At 39.9% G+C, this 23,049-nt stretch overlaps 1 protein-coding gene across 4 annotated transcripts in view; it reads right to left on the bottom strand.

Moving 5' to 3' along the window:
• spata20 (spermatogenesis associated 20) overlaps positions 1 to 22,811 on the bottom strand; it is a 110,844-nt gene extending 88,033 nt beyond the window's left edge. For 3 of the 4 annotated variants that reach the window (XM_079260457.1, XM_079260458.1, XM_079260456.1), the window contains exons 1-13: positions 22,563 to 22,811; positions 21,632 to 21,760; positions 21,493 to 21,557; positions 21,250 to 21,404; positions 21,028 to 21,171; positions 19,965 to 20,166; positions 19,132 to 19,262; positions 17,684 to 17,788; positions 15,530 to 15,604; positions 14,567 to 14,779; positions 13,850 to 14,042; positions 13,196 to 13,364; positions 1,452 to 1,660 (exon numbers count right to left, since the gene is read on the bottom strand). In XM_079260457.1, the coding sequence (XP_079116583.1) occupies positions 1,452 to 1,660; positions 13,196 to 13,364; positions 13,850 to 14,042; positions 14,567 to 14,779; positions 15,530 to 15,604; positions 17,684 to 17,788; positions 19,132 to 19,262; positions 19,965 to 20,166; positions 21,028 to 21,171; positions 21,250 to 21,404; positions 21,493 to 21,557; positions 21,632 to 21,760; positions 22,563 to 22,759 (1,987 nt within the window). In that variant the 5' untranslated portion in view covers positions 22,760 to 22,811. The remainder of the gene's footprint in view (positions 1 to 1,451; positions 1,661 to 13,195; positions 13,365 to 13,849; positions 14,043 to 14,566; positions 14,780 to 15,529; positions 15,605 to 17,683; positions 17,789 to 19,131; positions 19,263 to 19,964; positions 20,167 to 21,027; positions 21,172 to 21,249; positions 21,405 to 21,492; positions 21,558 to 21,631; positions 21,761 to 22,562) is intronic. The other variant, XM_079260459.1, reaches the window with a different exon arrangement.
• Between the last annotated feature and the right edge of the window lie 238 nt (positions 22,812 to 23,049).

Raw genomic sequence — 23,049 nt, 5'->3', positions numbered from 1 at the left:
TTGGTCATTCACTCACAGCTAACAGTGCTGTCATGGAAAATCACAGCTAGAGCATTAGCTGTGACCGCAACATTCAAACTTTTTACTTAGCAATCCAGAAGAAAATCTGAAAATTTTGGATACTAATCAAAATGTGTTTGCAGTGAACGTGAAGAACACCAACATCTACCCCCGTTCTGAATCTTTTTGTCTCAGTTTCGTTGTAGGAGATGGACCCACCCAATTTCATTCATGTTCCATACAGCATGCAATCAATGCTCTTCAGTGTCTGGAATTCATTCGGTAAATTTTCTAACAGGCTTTCAGACAACTTCATGAATAAAGAAGTGAGTTGGGTGTGCGTACAGCCGTAGACAGTTGTTCACGCTCAAAGCTGACGATTCCAGCTAATATCGGCTCTAAACAATGTAAATTTTGAAAAGGACAAAAGGCCTGCTGAGTCGATGCTAAACAATAAAGTACCATGTAGTGACAAAGCACCATTTATTTGTTTATTATTACTGTAAACGACTACTGCCTCCAGTTCTTCTTGTTCTTCCTCTGTTGCTTTCATGACAGATTTCATAGGGGAAAATGCGCCACCTAAAGGTTAAAAAGTGGTATTACAGCGACATGCAGCCCATCCCCAAAGGAATTGTGCGGTTTCTCTCAGCGACATAGCAACAGAAGTCATAAGGTTTGTTTTTATACAACATAGGTATTGCCTTTTTTCTATTTATTTTAATCTGTGGTTGAATATATTATGTCATTTATATTTCTACAAGAGAAACAACTTAAAACTGAGCTGAGAAGATGAGTTTGATGGGCATCAAGAAAGGAAAATGTAATGAATTTCAAATTTAATGAAACATGTAAAGATCAAATAAGACCGCGGTAGAATCAGAAAGTAGACTTTAGACTCCCATTGAATCAAAAACGCACTCAGCAGAGTGACTGAGAAGCGAAATGGAGACACATTTGGCAGGTCTGATGATCAAAATGGCCCAAGAATCAGAGCATCAGTCTTTAAGCACTTTCATGGTGGAAAGTTTCGGCTTGAATGATCGGGTGTTGGATAGCCCTGAGGGTGGATTGGGGAGGTCAATATTCCTCTGCTCCCCTACTTTTATCCTCCATCCACTCATCTATCAACCCATCTATCCATCGTCAGCACTCTCCTTTTCTTGAGGCTTAAGTGTGGCAATGGAGTGAAACTAGCAGAGATATTCCAGCAGAACTTTCCAGCCTGTTAAGCTCTGGCTTAATCGATGAGGTGAAGGATAAAGGTGGCGGAGAAAAAGGCTCATGATGTATAAAAACATGAGTATATCTGTGCCTTCACCTGTCCAGTAACTTCACTTTTACATTTATGGTCATTTAATAAAGTTTCTAGTGCCTGCTCCGGGTCACCAGCAGGCCTTCATGTTTGTTTGTAGATCATTATCTGATGATTCACAATAAACTTCCCTCACCCTCTTTCAGCTGCAGCAGAACCGTGCCGTCGCTGGGATCGCTGCAGAAAAAACCTCCACCCTGATCATCCCAGAACAACACGTCCTGTCTGAGCTGCAGCTCCTCGGCCCACTGCAACCACTCCGCCTGCAGAGTGGCCTCATACAGGTCCAGCAAGCCACAAATGATGAAGGCATAGTCGTCTAGAAAGCCAGGGATGGGAGGAGATCTGGAGAACAGAGAGGGAAATGAAAATTAAAGTGGAAGAAGAGCAGGAATGAGGACATTTTTCATAAAGTATTTATTGACAGGGCAGTGTGGGAAGCACTGAGATGAGTTTCTGCTGGTGAACTAGTTCAGCGTCTTGTTTTTTTCCCCTTCATCTTTCACACAGAAATTGTTTGTTTATACTGCCTGAGGAGGGTAGAGCTATGACTCCTGTCAAGACAACAGAGAAATCCAGAAGAATTTAAAATAAGACTATAAAGATGCAGAAAGACTTATTTGTAACATTACAGGCTTTTACTGCAACACTGAGAAGCTGGTGAGTCTAATCCCCAGTTACAACCAGTTTACAAAGCCTGCATTCAAGCTCTGCAAATGAAACTAAAACTGAAGAGTCAAATTATGACTAATTATGATATAGGAAACAGTTTTACTGTCTGTGTTTCAGCACAGAGGGGAAAATACTTTTTTCCCAGCGATGAAACTGGGTTAAACATTTCTCTCTGTCATGTCCTAGGTCTGCAGAACACTATGGCACATTTTCCAGTTGAGTATGTGATAATGGGAAGGTTACATATGAGTCTTTTCTAAATGCTGTCCGTGGTGAAACAGCTTTTCAACGCTTGCCGAATGAGTGTTCAGCTCACCCAAGCCCTGTTTCTACCAACAGGTCCAGGTTAGTAAGCATCTTTAAAGTTATGAGGCAAATAAGGTTATTTTTTTAAAGCAATGTATGTTGAATTCTATGATTTATTGTGTGTATTCCGATTGCATACTGTTTAAGTTTCATTGTCAGGGAATTTAATGTGTATTACTGTATTTTTCATGCTGTAAAAACTTTACGGTGTCACTGATAAGGGGGTTTTGGAATAGATAAGTGCCCAACTTCTTCCTGAAACCCTTTTGCGAACTTAAGAAGCTTATTTTATTTGTTGTTTGTTGTAACCAATATTTGTTCTTTTAAAAGTCCTTTTTTTTTTGTTTGAAATAAATAAATAAAAAATGAAAAAAATTAGAAAAATTTCCACAGACAAAAAATGAGACAAGAGCAAGAATAAGCAAACTGACCCATCCCATTTTTTGGGGGGAATGTTTCGTTGGGATCCCAGTCTTAGCAATCCAACCCGAAAAGTCAGAGATTAACACACTGCCATTCACTGATTTCTTGTCGGAGTCTGCATTAAAACAAAGCGGCACCAGCAGCATGCTTAAATATACCAACGCTTTTTCCTTCCTTAAAACCATGAGCCAATAAGATACATCCCAAACTGCTTGATGTCCTACGGTCTCCTTCTGTTTATGTGTCATGTTCTTTGTTCTAATTCAAAAAAAGCAAAGCATTGCTAGCATATAGCTGACACATAACTATCTGGCTGACATGCTAACCTATTTTACGTTAGCCTTGACCGATGTCAAACTACAGAGTATTTCTCTCATTCAACTGTCAAAAGCCATCTGATCTGAATCGGTTGATTAACACGTTGCTATGGTGATGCCTGAGTGATATAACAGTGATTTAATTTGCCAAACTACGGTTGTGTCCAAATGTCCACACAACCCCTTGTTTACTACATATGGCTACGCCCTATAGCATACAGTATAGTGGCGATTTTTTTGGTGATTTGAACACTATTACTGACAGTCACCAGAGCAACCATCACGTGTCGTTTCAAATTCAATCCAAATTTATGTAAAAAAAAATGTTCTCATATTGCATTTTATTCTTTCCTTTGTTGCATATTTATTACATAAATATGGATATAAAATCAATGATTTACAGTTTTTTCTTAATCTGCTTTGATGTTTGTGTCACTAGCGCCACTTTGAGCTCCTGCTCCGCAATGCATTTGTGGTCTATATTGATCCATCTAGTGACCATTGATGTTTACTAATTTTCAAGATGCACTGTGGGTAATTTTGAGTGCACTACTTTTTTCTCTCTGGACATTCAGACACCCCTAGAAAATGGCGGGACCAGTATATAGGATACTATGTAGGGAATAGGGTGGACATTCAGACACAGCCTACGTGTGCGTATATGCAAAAATAATGGAGCCAGTTGGCATTAGAATTATCATTGACCATGGTATAAAACTACATCATTTCTAAAAAATCATTATCAATCCCAGTTTCTGTGGGTAACAGGACAATAATTATACAGATAGTTCCTCTGGCGTGTCCTTCTTCTTCTTCTTCTGCCTTTGTTCGGGAACTTCTGCACTTCTTTTTAACTTTAAAATCCTTTCCACACTTGGAGTCATTTGTCGTGACCACTGCTCACTTTCCTAACTCGTTATCCACCACTGATGTTGAACATGATTTATTGTCCAAGACATGTCCTTCTCAGTGAGTCACCAAACTTTGGCTTCATTAATATCCTTTTGTTACCCCTCAGCACAAGCTCCCTTGCTCAAATTGTCACAATGGCACCCCATCTGAGTGAGTGCAGGAGGACAGATGGCGACAGGAAGCCAGATAGTGCTGTGTCCGGAGAGGCTGATGGCGGATGGTCAAGAGGCTGAAAACCAGAGAAGGCTTTGGAGGAGATGAAGTGCATACCTTCGAGAGGTCACTGAGGGGTGAGGAGTCATATCTCACCCTATCTTCATGTCAAAAGACAGCAGAAATATCTCTTGAAGTGGATGTTAACTACAATGAAAAACCATGATTGGGTTTTATTTCAGAGCAAATCTCAAACAAGCTTAAAACAGTAAAATGGCTAAAGTTAGCACTTAAAGTTGGTTCCTGATAGGATGGTCAGTCAACCCATCGCTCAATCAATCAACGCATTTACACTTGGAATATCCATACTTCTTGATAAAAGAGACACTAAATAAGTTGCTTCATATTGTTTCCTTTAACACTGCACTTTACTCTAGTGGACCACCTGGACAATGTCATATAGTTACAACTCGTCGCCAGGGGTGACATTCCCAAAAATTATTACTAACCAAAGAGATGGAAGAAAATTCAGCTCACTGGTTGACCAGAACCGAAACGGCTCAATGCAAGTAAACAAGGTTCCAACAATGTTTCAGTCTTGAAATTTGTTTTATTTTGGTATCCAAACCTAATCTGGTTTTTACCTAAATTCGTCCAGTATGAGCAGCAGGACAGGCAACAACATAGCTAGCATGTTGCTGTACATCACTTCCTTTGTTTGGTTCATATGGACTGTTGCAAACTGCAGCAAGCAAACAGAGTCCAAGTTTTCAAGCGAAGTAGAATTCCACTTTTTGGCCCGTGAATGTATGTTTACACTATTCCAAACATTACTATCCACAGAAGCAGACCAGGGTCCGTTTAAAGCGTCCCAAACAGCAGTACGAATACGCCCTAATTAGTACTGCACATCGTCTTCCTCACCATCTCCAGGTGTGCCAAGCCAGATTGGGATCATTAGAGCTATATTAATGGTAAAAAAGAAAAAAAGACCTCAGTGGTAAGGATGACACATCTTAAGTTGATCAATCCACAAAGTTAGTAACTCTGGTCCACTAATTAGTGGTAATCCACCTCTTAGCTGGTTGGAAACACATCAATGCTAGTATTACTTATGGAAGCACATGAATTTCAGTCATAAATTTGCCATTTAGTCAATTCACCTGATAACAGAGACAACATGTACACTCCAGAGGACAGGTTAAACATTTCAATCCAAAGCCAAATAACTCTGGTGTTGCAGAGAAAACCCTGCTCTGTCCCAGAGACAACTCATCTGGCTGAGGTGACTCCAGCACAGGGATGACAAGACCTCAAGAGGACATCACCAACACACAAACACAAAAATGTGAAACCCGCCATGCTTGTCACGCACACCTTCAACGGCGTGTGTTAAATGAGTCATTTCCCAGAGAGAGAATATAAAACACCTTGTCAGTCAAAGCACGAGTAGACCGTTTAAAAATAATAGCTTCATAATGGCTCTCTGATACACTAGCACACTGCTCACTCCCCCCTGAATAAGCCTCAGAGCTAGAAACCTATTGGGGCAATTTAGTTCACGCAACAAACCGAGTCTCATGATTTAAACAGCTCTGACCTTTATGTCGCAGACTAATCTAATACGCTTCTTTTTGACACTGAATGTTCAAGCTAACCATTATGCTTCGCAGTAACATGAAATACTGAACAGTTCTAATGTCAGAGAAAACTAAAAGGAGGCAAGAAGTAGAGGGAGAAATATGGGAAGGCCATCCAGAGAGATTTCCATGTTTGATTCATGAATCACACAATGTAGCTCGTGTTTATTTTTCTGTATTAATATTCAAACCCTTGACATTCATCTCACTCGCCCAAATTAGTCATCTAATTGTTTTGTGCACCAGCCCATGCACACCTCATACTTTATCTTCTTCTTTTGGTCACTGTTTCCCTCTTCTCAAAACACTCCTAAAAGAAGACAGGATGGACTCTATTTCCATAACTGACTCATTGTTCCAGATAAAAATGTGGAAAGAAGGGAAGGTGAATAACATGTAAAGGCCTTTACACACACACTCTGAATATTTTTGTCTGAATAATTTGTCAATAATTTGAAATCAGTGTAAAGTTAAAAAAAAAAAAAAAAAAAAAAAAAGTATTCACATCAGTAATAAAATTCTGTCCAGCAATTTTGCAAGTTACATATTATTGTGTTGAGGTCGATTCAGAGAAGGTGTGTCAACTGAGATCACTGGTTGTGGGCTATGCAGGGGTCAATTTTGCTGCTATTTCCTTCAAAATTGTCACCATGGCCAATTGTCGTCATTACTTCTTCTCTGCTTCTTAAAGAAAGCAGCTAGCTGCTAAAGCAGATCTTCGGCCTGTCTCTAGGTCATCCTAAAATCTGTCCTGAAGCGGCCGTGGTCCAGCTTCAGCTTCTGGATTAAACAATAAAACTCCCCAAGACGCCTTGCGATGGACTGGCGCCTTTCGCCCAAAGACAGCTGGGGTGGGTTCCAGCTTCCCCGTGACCCTTCATTGGACTAAGCGGATAGGATAATGGATGGATGGAACCTAAGTTCTCCTCTCTTTTCTGGAACAGGATGAGCCCAGCACCTCGTTTTGTTGTTTCTTTGCAGCATCAGCACTCTGTTGTCATGGCTTAATGTTGAATCCACCTTTGCGAGTTTGTTTTATAATTTTCATCATTTATTGATAATTTGGCATCACACTTGGTCAATAATTCACCTCCATTTCATTCCCAATTTCGTGTCGTTTTTTTTGCATCGGTCCTATGTAAAGGCCTTAAGACACAGCTGGACAAATCTGTGATGCTTTGTGCGCTGTTCATGGCCCTATTATCAGTGTTGTTTTGTTTTCTTAAATCTCCCCAACAGAGATTTCCAAGTTCAAATAGACTCACTGCTCACTTTATCTGTTCAATTGTTCATTAGCCCAATCATCTAATCAGCCAATCACATGGCAGAGTGTATTTAGACATGTATGGTAAAGATGACAAGTGGTTTTTGGTCCAAATATTTTAGAAACCGCTGATCTACTGAGGTTTTCACAGTAGTTTAAAAAAGGCAGCAGGAGGTCAATTAGTACTACTATACATCTGACCTTGAAGCAGATGGTCTACAGCAGCAGAAGACCACATCTGGTGCTCCTCCTGTCAGCTAAGAACAGGAAACTGAGGCTATAGTTCACACACACTCCCCAGAACTGGACAATGGAACGAAACATTGCTGGTCTGATGAGTCTCTATTTCAGTTCCACATTCAATGGGTGGGTGGCTGCCAAGCTTTTCTCCAGGAAGGGAAACAGGGAGAAAAGTCTGAGGTGTGCCCAATGAAACAAGAACTGGACTGAAATTCAGTGACAACAGGTCTGATGGAGGGACGAATCCGTCCCAGATCCTGGACGTCAAACATTTTTCAGGCAGTGTGCCGAAAAATAAAGCTCCGTCGACCAAATACTGACCCTCAAGCTTATCAGATTTGGACATGTTTCAATAAATTTCCTTTCAAATATACAACTAAATGAAGGAAAGTTTTTCCATCCGTTTTCCAAATGGCCAATAAACTAAACATCTGCAAATCTAAGAACTTTATACCAAGTGATTGCAACAAAAAAAAAAGCTGACAAGTCATCAGTGATGAGTTTACATTGTTGAGCCTTCTCACTTTCCACTCCTCCTGTGGACCCATTCTCAGGCCTCCTCCTGGTCCTCGAAGACACCACTAAGACATTCAATCATTCAGTGCTACGCAAAAGCAACTGGAAATCTATGGCATCAACCCCTCAACACCTCCACAGCCGATTAACCCAGTTAGTTGCTGCAGCTTCCATTCGTCCTGGTAAATTAGCTCCCAGTCTCCACATGTGCCTGGCATGACAGAGTGATCCACCCATGCATGGAAACTAAACCAGGCCTGAGAAAAGAGCTTTGGTAAGCGTTTTCAGTGCTGACAGCATCCTGGACGGGCCAGTAATGAATGAGACGAGAGCCGTGGAACAAGGCCAGAGTGTTTAGGCACGGAGTGTGTAGCTGTACTGGTGTATGCATTTCATCATGGATGTTGTGGCACTGTTGGCACTTTTTTTTTTCTTTGCTGATTTGGTTGCATGTAACACTCACTCATTTACAGAAAGTAGGACACAGGGCTAGCCAACTTAACGAGGACGACTCAAGTTGCACAAGATAATATTTGTGTTTGTGTGTATGTTCTTCATAAGGTTCCCAAGCTGATCTACTGACCGAAGAGACCAAACTTCCAGGATTTATGGAACTTACAAGATGGGAAAAAAAGAAAGCTTTTGGCATAAACTTGTTCTCAGAATGAAGGGATCGCATAGTGAGCAGCTGATCCTCATCATCTCACCCAACACTCCATATAAAGCTCTTTAAGCAGTCGTACATAATGTTCCAACCTTAAACATATTTGATACAGACTTTTTGCATCACGTTTTGTTAGAAACTTTTCTCCAAACTCTGTTGTACACAGTCTGATACTTGTCACCTGCTTTCTAATAGATACTAGAAATCAGAAGACTACAACAATTTTTACCAATCACATGGTAATGCATAGGGGTGGGAAAATCAAATCGAAAAATCAAAAATCGGGAATTTTTTTGCTTCACAATTTTAAAATGGATTTTTTTGGTTAAAAAAAAGTCTTTTTTTTTTTTTTTTTTTTTATAAATATATACAAATAATCCATTAGAAAAAAATGGTCATTTCTATAGTTTTTATTGATCTTTTTACTTGTCTTCTTGGGCATTTTTCCTAATTGAAATTAAAAAAATGATGAGCAAAAAAAAAAAAAAAAAAAAAAAAAGAGAGAACTACAATTTAAATCGCATTGGCACCAAAAAATCAGAAACGAATCGAATTGTGACAAAAACATACTGTCACACTACTAGTAATAAATACTAAACTTACCAAAAAATATGAAATGTCAAACAATAAATCAGTTTTTTTTTTTTTTTAAAGAACCAAATAAAATCTTCAGATTTAAAAAAATTGAGATTTCTACAGTTGGACTTTAAAAGGTTTAGCGATGAATCTGACTCGCTTTGATGTCACTGTGACATTTATGACGTGCATTCCCGGAGTCATTGTTGCCCTGCAGTGTCCTGAGACAACTTTTATGCCAAGGCGAATGGCTGCTCTTCCTGGTTCTGGTTTTCCAGGTTTTCTTGACATTAAAAGAAGTTGTTGCTCTCCACTGTCACTTGCCACCTCATACATGGTCAGGATAGGGAGACTGAATTAAATTTAATGCAATCTGCAAATAAATTTCCTTATCAAGGCAATTAATTCGTTTGAACTGGCTTAAACAAATCCACTTTTGATTCATTTGACTAATGTTGATCATATAATAGACTTAGAGTTAGACTGAACAGGACGGCATCTTTACCTCAATATGATTTTCTTGTGTGTTATTGCAATATAAAATAATGAACTGAACTGACAAAAACCATTCTGATTAAGGTGTTTATACCAGTTCTACACAGAAAACTACACATTCTGCCTTTCAGATTGAGTCAAATGATGCGATTCATCTTTATTCATGAGCAAAATCATGTTCTTTAAATAAAAAGATCCTCCCTTTGTGGAGACGGTTCGGCTCTCTGTATGATGGAAACAAATTCTTCACAAGGATTTGACAGGACTTATAAAAAGCTAATATCTTCTGATACCACGCATCTGCTTCAGCTGACAGCATTAAAAGATTTTCGCTCATTTGTGCCAGAATTAAAAATACTTTCAGTAATTTTTTACCAAAACCTGTGTTTTCTTTGTGTTTTGTTTAAAGTGAAAGATGGAGAGAAAACTTTGTATTTCAGACCTCAGATTTCTGAGACTCTCTTCTCTCTGTCAATCTCTGACCAGGAAAACACTCTTAAGCAACAGAACACTGTAATCTGATTTAAAGTTGGCAAATCTTGTTTGAAATATGCTTCATGACAGAGGCTACGAGTGAAATCCAATAACTGGCCTGTTGCAAGTCAGTGCAACTTTATCATAACCAGGTTACTGAGGTGCATGAGAGCATGTTCTCTGATCTCTGTCTGTAACCTGATTTAGCCAGACGTCAGGGTTTCCTGTTTACCTGTAAACACTTAACCTTCCAAGGAAGAGAGCACATCTGTTTATACCTTCTGTAGTTTAAACTCGGAGCGATAATCTTCCTTGGGGAGTTGTGTTTCCATGGAGTAAAATGAGTCAAATGAGTTTTCAGTCAAAGTCAACCGTATGTCTACAGAAATAATGAATCAGGCGATCACACTGCAGCAACTGGTTACTGGTTGCTGGTACCAGACAGGTTGGTCTGGGTATTTTTAGAAACTGCTGATCTACTGGGATTTTCACACACAACCATCTCTAGGGTTTAGAGAGAATGATCTGAAGAAGGGAAAATATCCAGTGAGCAGCGGTTGTCTGGACCAAACTGCCTTGTTGATGCAAGAGGAGAATGGGCAGACTGGTTGGAGATGATAAAAAGGTAAAAAAGGTCAGTTAGCACTGCAGAACGTCCAGCCTTGAAGCAGGTGGGCTACTTCAGCAGAAGAGCAAACCTGGCGCCACTCCGCCTCTAACAACAGGAAACTGAGGCTACAATTCACACAGACTCACCAAAACCGGACAAAAGAAGATGGAAAATGTTGCCTGGTCTCTTTTTACATCTACATTTACAGTTGTGCTCATATGTATTCATAACCTTTCATTAAAGAAGGGAAAAAAAACAGCTGCCTGTAAAATAAGCTGAAATTGACTAAAGTAATAATAAATAAACATTTTATGAAAATCATGACATTATTTTCTAATTCTGGTTCAATTTAAATATTTTAAAAAAACAAAAAAAAAAAAAACAAATAAGATAATTTATTACATTTTACATCATTTATAAACTGATATTTAGTTGAACAATCCTTTAATGTTTCCGCTATTTTTGTCCCACTGTTCAACAGATAAGTGCTCTAACTTGTCCAGGACACATTTGTTTGTTTGTTTGTTTTTTCTTCCTTCAACTCAACTTAAATGAAAACAGTCTCTTATATTACTAAATTATATTTTTGCAATTTTTTAGTTATTGTTCCTTTTTTAAGTTTCAAGTTATTTGAGTGACTGTTGTAAATTCAGCCTTTTCTTTAATGAAAGGGGATGAATACATATGAGCACAACTGTAAGATGGTAGGCTCAGAATTAGCTGGAAACAACATGAAAGCATGAATCCATCCTGCATTTTATCAGCGGTTCAGGTTGCAGGTGGCTTAACATCGTGGGGAATCTTCTACATGCTACAGCCAGTGCTGACCACATCCATCCCTGTATGAGCAGAGTAGCATCTTCTGATGGACACTTCCATGTCACAAAGCTATCATCTTCTTCAGCTGCTAACATGTGTGCAGCAACTGTGTGATGCTGAGGTGAGGAATGTTTCCAGCACCTTGGTGAATCTAGAACGCCGAGAATTGCGGCAGAGCTGAAGAGAAAAGGGCTCCAAACCGGTAACAGCAAGGTGGATCTGATAAAGCTGCTGTTAGGTAGAAGTCTATGCAATCTGTTATGTTTTTATCTGCATTTCTGTACTGCGTCTTCTGGCTTTCATCAAGACCACAGATGGATTATAACAGAAATGTTGAACCCTAAGTTTACATGATGCAGTTGTGTACTGATGTCTTTTCAGCCAATTTGGCCCAATTCTAACAAATTAAATAAAATAATAAACAGACCTATGGCTGCCCGGTGGAACGGCAGCCTTTTAGGGCTGCTCGATTATGACAAAAATTATAATCACGATTATTTTGACTGAAATTGAGATCTCGATAATTTAACACAATTATCCAGTATTTTTAAACAATGCTGCATGTTGTGATGTTTTTGACTCCATGTCGCACATCATAACCGTCTAATGAACGGTTCCCAGTTGTTTAATCCATTTTTACCACTATAGGAACTATTTTACGTTGGCCTTGATGCATGTTTTATGCCAAACAACCGCTGTCAGGCTGCAGCGCGTTTCTCTCATTCTCCTGTTAAAAGACGGCTGATCTGAACCAGATGATTAACGCGTTGCTATGGTAACGCCCTGTAACGGAGGGATATTACAGTGACTTAACTTGCCGAACTATGTATAGGAAAATAATGCAGCCAGTTGTCACTGACAATGGTATAAACTATGTTTAGGTGAACTTCCACAACCTACTGCAGTTATTCTACATGGACCTGCAGCCGGAGCCGACTGAGACTGGCCGCCTGGGAGTGCTTTAGGACGGGAGAGGCTCCCGCTGCTCCTTCCTTACAGTAACTGCAGAACTATATGTGCCTTCAAGTCAGTCACCAAAACAAAAGAAACGTCCAGTAAAAGCTGCTAGATTTGTCGCTTTTAACAAAAAAAGTCGCCAGATTTAGAGAGAAAGTCGCCAAGTTGGCAACAGTGTCTGAATGAAAGCAAAGCGGCTGTGGGAGGAGTTTACAGCACAGCGCTGCAATGCCAGAGACGCTCGATTAACAGCTGAAGACAGCAGGAGAGGAAACTGTAAAAAGAAAAATAATCACACCCTTTTATTTTTATGATCGTTAAAAACCCAGATTGTAGTTGAGATAAAAATCCGATTAATCGCCCAGTCCTACGGCCTTTCTGTGTGGAGTTTGCATGTTCTCCCTGTGTATCTGTGGGTTCCTCCCACCGTCCAAATACATGCATGTTAGGTACTCTAAACTGTCCATAGGAGTGAGTGTGAGCGTGAATGGCTGATTGTCTCTTTGTGTTAGCGATGGACTGGCGAGCTGTCCAGGATGTACCCCGCTTCTCGCCCAAAGGCTGCTGGGATACGCTCCAGCTTCCCCGCAACCCTTCATCAGATAATGAATGGATGAATAAACAGACCTGGTAAATCTTCATGGCATCTACGTGGAAACGTCAGTAGGTCACAATGATGTCATAAGTGTGTAAATCTAAAATAGTGACACTTTTCGCACATGCGCCATCATTGGCATCTTACCCAGACATAAAAACCCTAACTAAGTTTGGAAAACCAGCAGCAGCCAACTTAAAACCACTAATTAAAAGCTCTACCAAGTTCCATGAAAACTCTCTCTTACATCTGTTGCACCTCCATCTGGTCTCCACGGTAACAAGATCGGAGAATGATCTGTTGCTCGGCGTCCCACAGGTGCTCCCTGAGGAAGTTGGCTGCCTGCACCGCTCTCTCCAGCAAGGCCTCGTCCCCCAGCACGGCTCCGACGCGCGCGTAGGCTGACAGCATCAGGCCTGTCGGGGAGGAAACCACGGCGATGATGATGATGAGGATGATGATTAGGTAGAAAACCATTCTTAAAACATCGTGTCTTATTCAGCCGAGCCGCTCGTCTCTAGCTACCCCCCCCCACACACACACACACACACACACCTCCCCCCTCTCTCTCTTTGAACTCCCCCCCTCCCCTTTCTCTCTCTGCATCCGTCTCTCCACTCCTCTTTCATGTAGGGAATCAAAGCCACTGCTGCACAGCCTGGTCTTCAAAGTGCTGCAGTGGAGGACAGGTGATTAATGGAGGGGTTTGTTCATTAGAGAGGGGGAAGAGGCTGAGCTCTAATTGGAGAGTTCTCGGGATCGGCGCGCCTCATTACCTCGCTAACACAGCGTCCTGAGACGTGGGAGATAAGTTTGTCTTTAGCTACATGGGCTTTTCTAGACAAACAGCGTTATATCAGAGTGATCTGTTCAGACGATGAGCGACTCAGCGAAGAAGTACCGTTCCAGGACGCCAGCATCTTGGTGTCCAGGTGTGGGCGTGGCCGAGTCGTCCTCACATCCGCCATCTTGGCTCTGGCAGACGCCAGGAGCTGGTTGGCTTTCTCCACTGTGACGCCGAAGCGAGCAGCTGTAAGCTCGACTGAGTAGCGGACGATCAGCACGTTCTGGCCCTGCAGCTCCCCGTGAGGGTCCTGGCAACAGCAGAAAGGTGGTCTTACAGAGCAGTCCTGGCTTTCTGTGTCAGATGCTGCGCTTGTGCCTCTGAGCACGGCTTTTTGCATCTTTTAAAGGTGGAGTATGTAAGCTTTTCAATATTTTTAAAATAAATTAACTAAAGAATAACTACAATCATAATTAGATAGTTTTTTTTAAAACATGTAGGTTCCAGTCTGTCCATATTTGATGTGTTATTAAATTACAAGTTTAATTAATGACAAAGACCCTTCTTAAATGTTTGCCTACCAGTAAAAAAAAGTGCTTTTTGTCATTTGTCATTAATTAAACTTGTAATTTAATGACGCATCAAATATGGACAGACTGGAACCTACATGTTCAAAAAACTATCTAATTATGATTGTAGTTATTTTATTAGTTAATTTATATTAAAAATATTGAAAATCTTACATACTCCACCTTTAAGCTTCTGTTTTCATCCAAAACCTCAAAATGAATCTGACTTTTCTTGTGTCTGATTTCCTGATTAACTGGAAGCCACCTGTTCTGGTGCGACGTTGCCCTGCTCCTTCACCCCATAGTGGTGCATGAAGATGTCCGCTTGCGTGGCAGCTCCACTGGCACCCTCCACCACGTCTGGCAAAAGCTCCCGAACTTCCGAGGCCGTCCAGACGCAGAAGGCCCCCTCTCGTTTGCCCGGTCCCCCCGACACTGGGACGGAGTCTGCATCCTCTGCACTGTAGAAGCCTCCAGACTGCAAAGCAAAGAGATCCCCAGGGCGCCGTGAAGGACAAGATGATTGGAGATTAGACTGCTGTTTGTAGCTTAAACCATCAGATTGATAAAAATGCAGGAAATAAAAAACAATCTAGTGAATATTTTACAAAAAGGTTTAAAATTTCACAGTTTTATTTAGTTTAAAGAAAGCACATGTGATATTTAGAGCAACACGTGGTCGAACGTGGCCTCGGAGGTTGGGCACTAGATCGCCACAGTTCACACCAACTCGAGTTTTAATTGTGTGTTTAACATGAATGTGAACATTTTTGGAGGGGAACCTGAAAGGAAAAACTGCCATGTTTGTGAGGACATGATGATCAGAGTATCATAGGCCTCTCCTCTCAGCAGCAGAACAGCAACTGCCTTCACACCGCCAGCATGAGAACTTAGGGGTCCTGCCTCATTCAGAGGAAATTCCACGCTATGTTTAAAGAAAAAAGAAGAAGCCAGGCATGTATGGAAAATGGTAATTCATTATCCTATAATTACTTAATAAATCTTTGAGAATATAACAATAAGCAGGAGTGCGGTTTTAGTTGAGTGCGCTGTTCGCCGCCATCGCCTCATTAATCAAAAAGGAATAAAAGGATGACCTGTGGAGGAAAGCTAAGGTTTAAAAGCTTCTTGTCAGCAAGGTCCTACCTTTAGACCTCAAGTGCAACGTACAGAGGAACACGCACAAACAATTACAAGGATGGCAGTAAAGGAGGTGCAGAGCACTCACCTTGTCGCTCAGGTCTCTGGAGACGTAGAGCAGCACGTCCTTTGCCACTTCTGCATAAAACTGCTCACCTGACACCTGGAAAACACAACGGACACGCCTGCATGAGGACCATGATGTACGCAGGAGGTAGCCTTAAACATGGGGAGGTGGCATTTATCAGCAGGGAGTTCCCTGCAGCATCTGAAGAGAAGGCTGAGGCAGCCTCTGTATCTTCAGTAAACACCAGCCTGGACTAGATGTGTGTCCACACCAGAGAAGTACAAGTACAAGTAACAAAGTACAAATACTTCAATACCTTACTTAAAGGGGTGCTATTATGGTATTTTAAGTTTTCTGAGCTTTCTACAGCATTACAGGGTTGAATCCTCATCAGACATGTGAACGACACTGATTTTTATCACCTAAACGCATGTTTGAGTTTGAGTTTGAGTTCCAGCACGCTCTCTGTTCGGTTTCCATGGCGACCAAAAACGCGTCGCTTTAGAGAGTTTTTTCTACTTGGAAATCCTTGTGACGTCCCGGGGGATAAGGTATGTATATGTATACATATATATATATATATATATATATATATATATATATATATATATATATATATATATATATATATATATATATAAATGTATATGTATATACATATAAAATATATATATACATATATATATACATATATATATATATATATATATATATATATATATATATATATATATATATATATACATATATATATATATATATACATATATATATATATACATATATATATATATACATATATATATATACATATATATATATATACATATATATATATACACATATATATATATATATACATATATACATATATATATATATACATATATACATATATATATATATATATACATATATACATATATATATATATATATATATATATATATACATATATATATATATATATATATACATATATATATATATATATATATATATATATATACATATATATATATATATATATATACATATATATATATATATATATACATATATATATATATATATATATATATATATATATACATATATATATATATATATATATATATATATATATATATATATATATATATATATATATATATATATATATATATATATATAAACAGCCTATTTCAGTTTAATTGCTGTTTTCAATAAATTACATTTTCAAATTTTTTTTGTCACATTCCCCCTTCTTCCTTTTGCATATTGTAGCTCTACTTAAAATCCCATTGAGATCCAAATATGCAAAAGGTACATTATATATATATATATATATATATATATATATATATATATATATATATATATATATATATATAGCTCCATCTCTGTGGGAATGTGGGAATATATAGCTTATATTTACTTATGTTCTAATAAAGGTTATTTATAACATGCCTTTTAAAGTTGGACTATTTGCAACATTATAATGCTTACAGTCACACCATCAAGGCCATGAAACACATCTTAATGCTCATATATCGTTCATTAAAATACTTGCATTGCACTCAGTTGTGGTCATTTTTCATCAGAAGTTATGTGGCTGAAAAGGTGTACTACTTTATTAACATTCTGATATCACATTACAGTCATTATAACTTTTAGAAAAATGTTATTTTGGGTGAGTGTGCTGTAGCATCCAGTGCCACAGTGTTTAAAGTTTTCCTTTTTAATGGTATTTTTCACACTTGCATTACTTAAATCAGCACTTTTACTTAATTAAAAAAATTGAGTTGGTACTTTTTAAACCTGAGTATCTGTACTTCTACCCGAGTAATGAATGTGAATACTTTTGACACCACTGGTCTACGCTAGTGTTTGTGTCCTAATTATGTCTTTTTTTTCCTTTGGGATGGGGGGGAGGTTTGTTTGTTTTCCGTTTATTTTTTTTTTTACAAAAACAAAAACAGGACAGTCCTGCTTCCACTCATGAAGAAACACAACCGCATGTTTTCTCCTTCTGCTTAATTCAACACTGACCCCTTTTAATGGGAAGAGACTGAACACATATTTCCTGTGAAGCAGTGGTTGTTATCCAGGTCCCGCAGATGACGGGGGCTGGCTGGGGACGTGTGTTTGGAGGTGAATTACCATGTGAGATACACTAACAACGTATGTACACACCTGGAAAGCTGTTATGTAGGCCACAGCCAGCTGGGCCTGGTCATACAGCATCTTCTCAAAGTGAGGAACGTGCCAGGAGGAATCTGTAGAGTAACGATGAAATCCCTGAGGAAGAAACAGAGCGGGGGGAAAGGTTTCATCCTGACACTGACATAAAATGATTCACATTATATCTAATTCTAAATGTTCTGGAAGGAAAAGCTTGGCTTCTTTGTCCTGAACTGAAAACCCAGCAACGAATCAACAAACTAACAAACTCCTGGATGAAAGAATTAATGTTGTGTAATCTGACGAACAGATATTTAGTCATCATCTAAATCTTGTGGTAATGATGGGAGAGTCCGACCACTGCTCGACGACTTCTCCAGCACATCTCAAAGATTCTAAACGGGGTTCAGGTCTGGACTCAGAGCTGCAAAATCCATGTCTCCTGTTCCCTGAACCACTCCTTCACAATATGATCCCATGAATCCTGATATTGTCATCTTGCAATATGGAAGTTCGATCAAGAAAGATGGAATAACCTGCTCATTCAGTGTATTCAAGTATCAGCTGACCTCCTCGTTTGGACACATAATGTTGCTGAATCTGGAGCGGACCAGCTACAGCAGCCCCAGATCACAGACCGCCCCCACAGGCTTGTACAGTAGCCAACAGGCATGATGGCTGCATCACTTCACCTGCCTCTCTTCTTGCCCTGGTGCTCCTGTCACTGTGGAACAGGGTAACTCTGGACTCAGCCAACGTTCTTCTACAGCTCCAGAATCCACGTTCCCTGCAAACTGGAGCCTTTTTCTCCGGTTAGCCGAGCAGATCAGAGGTTTTCTTCTGGCTACACAGCTGTTCAGTCCCAATCCCTTACATTTCCTCCACATTTTGTGTGATATTTTCTTGTTTTCACTATTAAACACAGCCCTGAGGTCTACTGGTGTTTCTCTTTTATCTGATTTCACCAAACGTTCAAGTGATCACCGTCATTCAATTTTTTTTCCACATGGAAAACCACCAACTATCTTCCTAGTTGTCGATAATGCTTTGGACAGTTTCAACCCAGTTTTAATATTTTTCTGCAATCCCCTCAGGTGCTTTCACTGCTTGATTCCAAAGATTAGCCTCTTATTAAACAGACTAACATCTTAGGGGTGAAACAGCTTGTTGAAGATGAAAGATAATCGTCCAGTTAACTGGAAGCTCTGGTTTCCTTCCAGTTAACAACTAAAAATAGTGTTAAAATGGTGTCAGAGCTTGTGATTTATTTTGTTGTGAAAAGCTGTTTTTAAATTGGGTTTGTGGGCTTTGATTTCATTGTTTGATGAGTTGTTAGACATAGATTGTATCTATAATCTTCTGCTGTGCTTGAAAAGTTTTCCCAGTAATGAGAAGAACTGTGACGGTAACTACAGAGAAAACAAAGACAATGTCACATTACAACCATGCAAGTAATGAACCTGTGCTACGTGGTCGTGGATGCCTCCCAGCGCCATCATGCGAAGCGTGTGCATGGCCATCTGAAGAGCTTCAACCCCTTCTGAGGTGGAGCGATTCACCGACCAGTAAGACATGAGGAACATCAGATTCACTGTGGAGCCAGAGAAAGATAGAAAGTTGAAATATTGTCAAATATTTAACTGGTTTATGACAGCTGAAAGTCACACTAACAGCCAATGAGGCAGTCCCTTTTCTGATTGGGTGCTCAATTCGCCTCATTCATTATTTTACTCCTTCCTATGCTTTGCATTGATAAAAACCATATCAACAATTCTAACTGTGCTTTAGTTAACAGACTTTATGAGTTATAGCTGAGATTTAACATGAGATGGAGGCAGAAACATGGAAATTAGAAGCCAGGAGATTAAACTATTTGAAAAGTTCAGAAGACCCACAAACTCCATCCAGAGAGAAGCTGGGACTTTTATAAGTCCACCCTGACACCAGGGACAAAACTTCTACTTTTGTCCTTTTGGTTCTTGTGATGGAAGCAAACGGGATCCTCCAAAACAGGGGTGTCCAGATCTGGTCCTCGTAGACCACAATCCTGTAGGGTTTCCATGTATTCCTGTTCCAACACACCTGACTCAAACTAATCAGTCATTGTGCAGAACTTCATAGGCTGTTGGATCCATTTGATACAAGCCAGGTGTGCTGGAACAAGGATACATTAAAAACCTGCAGGACAGCAGCCCCTTAAGGACCGACTTTGGGTCCCTCTGCTCCAGAAGTTCCTAGTTCCTGAGGAATGTTTCTACTGTCAGACGATAGCTTTGGCTTCAGCTTGGTCTACCTGGAGAGGGGAACTTTGGAGCGTCCCTAAATCCTCCATACTCCTCCTCATATGAATGGGCCAACTGTTGGAAGCAACGATTAGCAACATCTGGGGCCAGTGGAGGGCTTTCTCCAGGGTTTGCAGTGATGGCAGTGCCTTTCTTCAGAGCCTCGAGGATCCTCTCACCACTGGACTCCAAAGCAGGACGGTTGTTCTGCCACTGAAGAGTTAAAGTCATACGTCAGAGCATTCACAGTGGATCTCATCAGTGTTCACACCTTGGTTGTAATTCCAGCTTTTCATTATGTTAAAAAATGAAAGCACAGTATATAATTTCTAAATGTTTTCCATCTGGGATATGTCCTATAACCTTTACAGTTCAACTGAGAAATGAACAAAGCAACAGTTAATGTAATCACTCCATCAGATTTATGGCTGCCAAGTCTCGTGCACGGCCATCTTTAGGTCACCCCAGTTATTCTTTACTGGATCTAGGTCTGAGCCCTGACTGGGCCAGTCAAAATCTTTCATTTTCTTCTGGTGAAGTTTATATTTTGTTGATTTGGATGTCTGCTTGGAGTTATTGTCGTGCTGGAAGGTGAAATTCCTCCTCAGCTTCCTGGCAGACATCTGAGGGGTTTGAGGACAAAAAGTGACTGATATTCCCTCCCAGTTTCAGCCAAAGATTATTATCCCCACAGCATGAAACTGCCACCACTGTGCTCCACTGTGGGTATAGTGTTCTTTTGATGCAATGCGTTTCTTGTATATGCCAAACATACCTTTGAAATTGTTGTCAAAAAAGTTAGACAACAATTATTGTCAGAGATTCCTGCAGCTTTTTTTAATCCTTGGCAACCTCCATGAAAAGTTTTCATCTTGTCATTTCATTGGTTTTGGGAAAAATCCAGAGCTTTGCAATGTTCCTTTTGTCTCAATTTTCTTTAACAGATTTCTCACTTTTTCAGATGTATTGTCCAGGTTGTAGGTCACGTTAAAGGTGGGAAATGTTTTTAAATATTTCAATGTGCTCATGATTTCAAATTAAATATATTTTCTTATTCCTGAAAAATATCACTACCTGTTCAATGATTCTGGTGAGGACTGTCTTGAACCCAGGTCGTCCTCTATGGTCTCTGGGGGGGAAGTAAGTGCCTCCAATGAACGGTCGAAGATCAGGAGTCAACCAAACACTCATAGGCCAACCTCCACCTCCACTTGTTGCCTGGGAAAATCAACAACTAAAGGTTAAATAAGAATTAAATATTAACTATTTGGTAATGTGGGAATTTGGCACACATACCTGTACAAAAGTCATGTAGACCTTGTCCACATCAGGTCTCTCTTCTCTATCTAGTTTGATGCAGACAAAGTTGTCGCTGAGGATTTTACCAATTTCCTTGTCCTCAAAAGATTCCCTCTCCATAACATGACACCAGTGACATGTTGAATAGCCCACTGGTGGTAAAACACAGACAGTGTACCAGTCAGCAGATGTGTAAATCCTGCTGTTTGAGAAGTATCAGGCCTAAGAGTGCTTTCTCACCTGATAAAAAGATGGGCTTGTCTTCGCTCTTTGCCTTCTCAAAAGCCTCTTGTCCCCACGGATACCTGCAATAAAAATATTGCATGAAACTAAGCCAAATCAATGATCATTAAAATGTGTGAATCTATAAAGAACATACCAGTCAACAGGGTTGTGTGCATGTTGTAGCAGGTAGGGAGACCTCTCTTTGGCCAGCCTGTTGGTGTGTTTTTGCCCATCGGATGCTGGCCCTTCACCCCCTGATGCCATGCTCCTATGCAAAGATGGACTGGACACACATGTTCACAATATCACATTAATTTTCTCCTTATTAATGGATTGTAAAACATTAAAATTACACTAAGTTAATTCTAGCTGGCTAGTTTCCCTTATGAGTCAGCTTTAAAGTTGTTTTAATAAGCCAGCTGTTAAGGTAAACATTGACACAAGGCTGTGTCCTTCATGTGTTGGCTGTCAGTCTGTGTTGCTGTTAGCTAACCGAGTCATGTTGAATTACGTTAGAATAACGCTTAATTTACTGCAACTTGGCTTAATGCTGAAAATGTACGGCTCTCAAGTCATGACTGGATATTATACGATTATTTATACCGTGAATTTTAATTCGGGTGATATATTCAAAATATATAGGGCTTGTGTGACAAGTGTTTTATATATGTATTTAGCAAAGCATCGATGCAGGTCACCGTTAGCATCGGGACGTATGGGGTTACCAAGGAAACCAGTTAGCCAGAGTAACACGTTTTTTGGAAGTAAGAGAAGTATACCAGCTTGTGTGGTCACGCCGAATATAAACACAAGTAATTTCTACCTTAACTGTTTATACGCACACACGGTTACATCTGTCAATGTGGTATTTCATGTTGAAGACTTCTAAAATGCGTATTTCTGTACATGAGTTTGGTGCGCATAAATAGCTTAGCACGTTCACTGCCGTCAGGTAACATACAACGACGAAACATAATGACGATGACAAGGAAATACATGTTAGGTTTGGTGTGCTTGCTGTAACACGTTATAGTAAGGTTTACTTCAAGCTGGCGGTAGCTACCTATTAGCCGAGATGGCTTTACCTGAGGCAGCAGGCCGACAGGGGCTGCAGGAGAGGTGACCTGTCGTTTGGTGGGTGGGGAATTAGTCTAAAACACCTAATGTGAGCCGGTGAGCTCTGCTGTTGCCCGTCCGCTCCTAGAAATGCTGCAGTTAGACGTAGTGCAGGCTCCGCAAGGCTATTTGTAGACGTCGAGCGACGCCATGCTAGTCTTAACATCCTAATCCACCAAGTGTGTTACTTTGGCAAGCTAGCGTTGGCTGCTTTCTCATCTGCACCAACGGACAGATAAAAACCTCTCCACACGAGTGGCAACACTTTGCTGCAATACCGCCACTGTGCACACGATGGCGCACTAACAGGACATTCCTTCACAAGTAAATTAATATGTCAAGAAGAAGAAGTATAAAAGGGGGGGGTAAAAAGAAAAATATTTTCTAACCTTGTATACCTACGGAAGAGTATTAGGGCCACTGAATAATAAAATAATAATAATAATAATTCTGTGA

The sequence above is a fragment of the Telmatherina bonti genome, assembly GCF_933228915.1.
Source record: "Telmatherina bonti genome assembly, chromosome: 21".
In the NCBI taxonomy this organism is placed as follows: domain Eukaryota; kingdom Metazoa; phylum Chordata; class Actinopteri; order Atheriniformes; family Telmatherinidae; genus Telmatherina; species Telmatherina bonti.
Note: the sequence above shows the minus strand (reverse complement) of the source record. Positions and strands in the feature narration are given on the sequence as shown.